The sequence below is a fragment of the Austrofundulus limnaeus genome, unplaced genomic scaffold (genome assembly GCF_001266775.1).
Source record: "Austrofundulus limnaeus strain Quisiro unplaced genomic scaffold, Austrofundulus_limnaeus-1.0 Scaffold3082, whole genome shotgun sequence".
In the NCBI taxonomy this organism is placed as follows: domain Eukaryota; kingdom Metazoa; phylum Chordata; class Actinopteri; order Cyprinodontiformes; family Rivulidae; genus Austrofundulus; species Austrofundulus limnaeus.
In genome coordinates this window covers 2912-5393 of record NW_013955484.1, presented here as the reverse complement: position 1 = coordinate 5393, position 2482 = coordinate 2912, and the positions used below count along the sequence as shown (strand labels likewise).

Below are 2482 nucleotides of genomic sequence, written 5' to 3'. Positions count from 1 at the left end.
ATAACCCTGACTATAGACCATTAATGGTTAATTTTAGGGAAAATGTCTGGGTTAGGCATAAATACAGTTACAAAAACGAATGGAAGTCAATACAAAGTCCTCAGTTTGATGCCAATACAAGTGTGTGTGTGTGTGTGTGTGTGTGTGTGTGTGTGTGTGTGTGTGTGTGTGTGACAGCAGAAACAGAAACCTTCTCATAGGTTTGATCATGATGAATTTAGTGAAGCCTATGTTTTGTCTATGATAATCCAACACAGTTGAGGAAACACAACCTTTAGTTAACTCTGGATGACCGGGTCACGTTATTAGCGTAGCACGATAGCCTGAGTTTGGGTGCGGCAGACCAATAAAACCGAGGACCATCTATAAATGAGCTTTTGGAGTAGCTGTGTCTGACCTTTGCCCTGGTTCCTGGGCGGCAGCGGCGGCCCGTCAGCCACGGGGGAGGAGCTGAGGTCGGTGGAGGCGCTGTACATCTGGTTGGTGAAGGCGCTGTAGGAGAGCCGCTGCTGCTTGTCCCTCTGGGTGATGAAGCCCGGCAGGGAGAGCTTATCGTGGGGGGAGAGGCTGGAGGAGTGGCAGAAGCTCTGAGGCCTCGGGGAGCGGTCCTTCTTGATGGGACTGGGCTGGGGAGCGACACACCAATGAGATGAGGTTGATTATACAGAGTGGCGTAACCCTGACGGACAGCTCTGGTTCAGCCTCTCAACTCTCATGTAGATRAAAGGCCTTGTTGATGTGAAAACCACAAATAAAGTGTCCCCACCTTATCGTCCAGGTCGTCATCACTCTCGTCCATCTCCTCCAGTCTGAGGCTCCACTCATACTCCACGTGGATGTGGGGGTTAAACTTGCCCTCTGCAGCCTGCACAAGCTGTCACAAACAGGACAGCATCACAACACAGCTCTGCAATCTATTTTTATTAAACGACAACCGATTATAAAAAGGTGGCGTGAACAGAAATAAACATTTTGAGTTAAACCTGTGGCTCAGGGGCCACAGGTGGCTCTTTGTTCCCTTTACAGTGGCTCTTTGAAAATGTGACCAAACAGAGTATTTATTTTCTCTTTTTTTTGTTTGTTTGTTTTTTATACTCACAACAGAAATAAATTTGTATGCAAATATGTGATCACTACTACTAATACAAAAAAATAAAACATGTTAGCTCATGCTAGCCTGATGTTTACTTAAATTCCATCAGAATTACCTTTAAAGATTTTGAAGATTACATAATAAGAATAAAAATAAAACCCTGAATAGCTCAGGTTTACTAGTTTTTATGAAAGCCGGTATAAACTATTTACAGTATTTTTTCTTCTTTACATGAATATGGTCTTTTCATTTGTCCTGATGTTAAAAAACAATAATAAATAATAAAATTCATAATATATTTTTTTAGTTTTATGTTTCCTCCACTGGCCGTAAAGGTTCCCGAAAAGGCCTCGAAAAGGCCCACGGACCACCAGTTGATAATCACAGTTGTAGCTGGCTCTGTACACATTTTATCAGAGTCAAGTAGCAGAAATGGCTCTTTTGATCATAAAGGTTGCAGACCCCTGAGTTAAACCATCTTTTTTCTTTCTGTTTACTAGTTTATGAAAGTAAAAAAATGTGATTCAGAATATATCTGTGCAGATTTATTTTATATATTAGAGACTACACTTAATTTATTTTAGTTTTTTTATCTGCTTGTTCACAAACGCGTTAATAATAAACACTCATGAAGGATTCCTTCCACTCAACGGTTCAGGCCGCCTGAGGCTGGAGACAGACGTTTGACTGCCATCTAGTGTTCTAACTCAATATCTGCTCAATACGTCTCCTATCATGCATTCAAGCTCCTAATGTTTTGCTTTATTTCACCTAACATGTATTTTTTTCTTGTATTCTTCAGGGTTTTAAGTGGAGTATTAATTTTCTGCCCTAATGTTTAGCAGATCCAGTTGGCTGGCTCCTGTACTTACTGCCTCCTCACACTGACTGTTCCTCAGTCGCCTGGCAACATCTAGAGCCGTCTCTCCGTTCTGATTGGCTGAAGTGTGAGGGAGGGAGGAAAAAAAATCAACACTTAGAGCCTGATGTGTGTGTACAGACGACATAAACTAGAGGATGAACTCTGACTCACTGATGTCGGTGGCTGGTTTGCCCCTCAGGAGTAACTTGAGGCACTCTGGCTTTTCGTACATGCAGCAGTAATGCAGGGCGGTGTTCCCCCACTCCGTCTGCTTATCCAAGTTACCACTGCAGAAAAAAAACAAATAAAAATAGACTCATACGGGCAGGATACTTGGAGGAGTATTCCACAGGCCTATGAGTTCAGGTTATCATGCTTTTTTAACAGGAAGATTGGCTTGGAAAATATGTTTTTTTCATTCTGCAGAGGTTGTCACAAAAAAATTTGCCAATTCTTTAACCCAGGCTCAAATCCACAACCTCAGGACCACCGAGCTACCACATCCCCCGTGCTGCTCAGACGTGGAA

General features: G+C 42.5%; 1 protein-coding gene across 1 annotated transcript; it reads right to left on the bottom strand.

The window, feature by feature from the left end:
• Positions 1–397: 397 nt before the first annotated feature.
• LOC106511691 (arf-GAP with SH3 domain, ANK repeat and PH domain-containing protein 1) lies at positions 398–2242 on the bottom strand (the record flags this gene model as incomplete). Its single annotated transcript, XM_014000435.1, is given in 4 exon segments — positions 398–626; positions 767–874; positions 1966–2033; positions 2127–2242. Coding segments are annotated over 4 exon segments (521 nt in total), but the record flags the coding sequence as incomplete, so codon positions are not given.
• Positions 2243–2482: the final 240 nt, after the last annotated feature.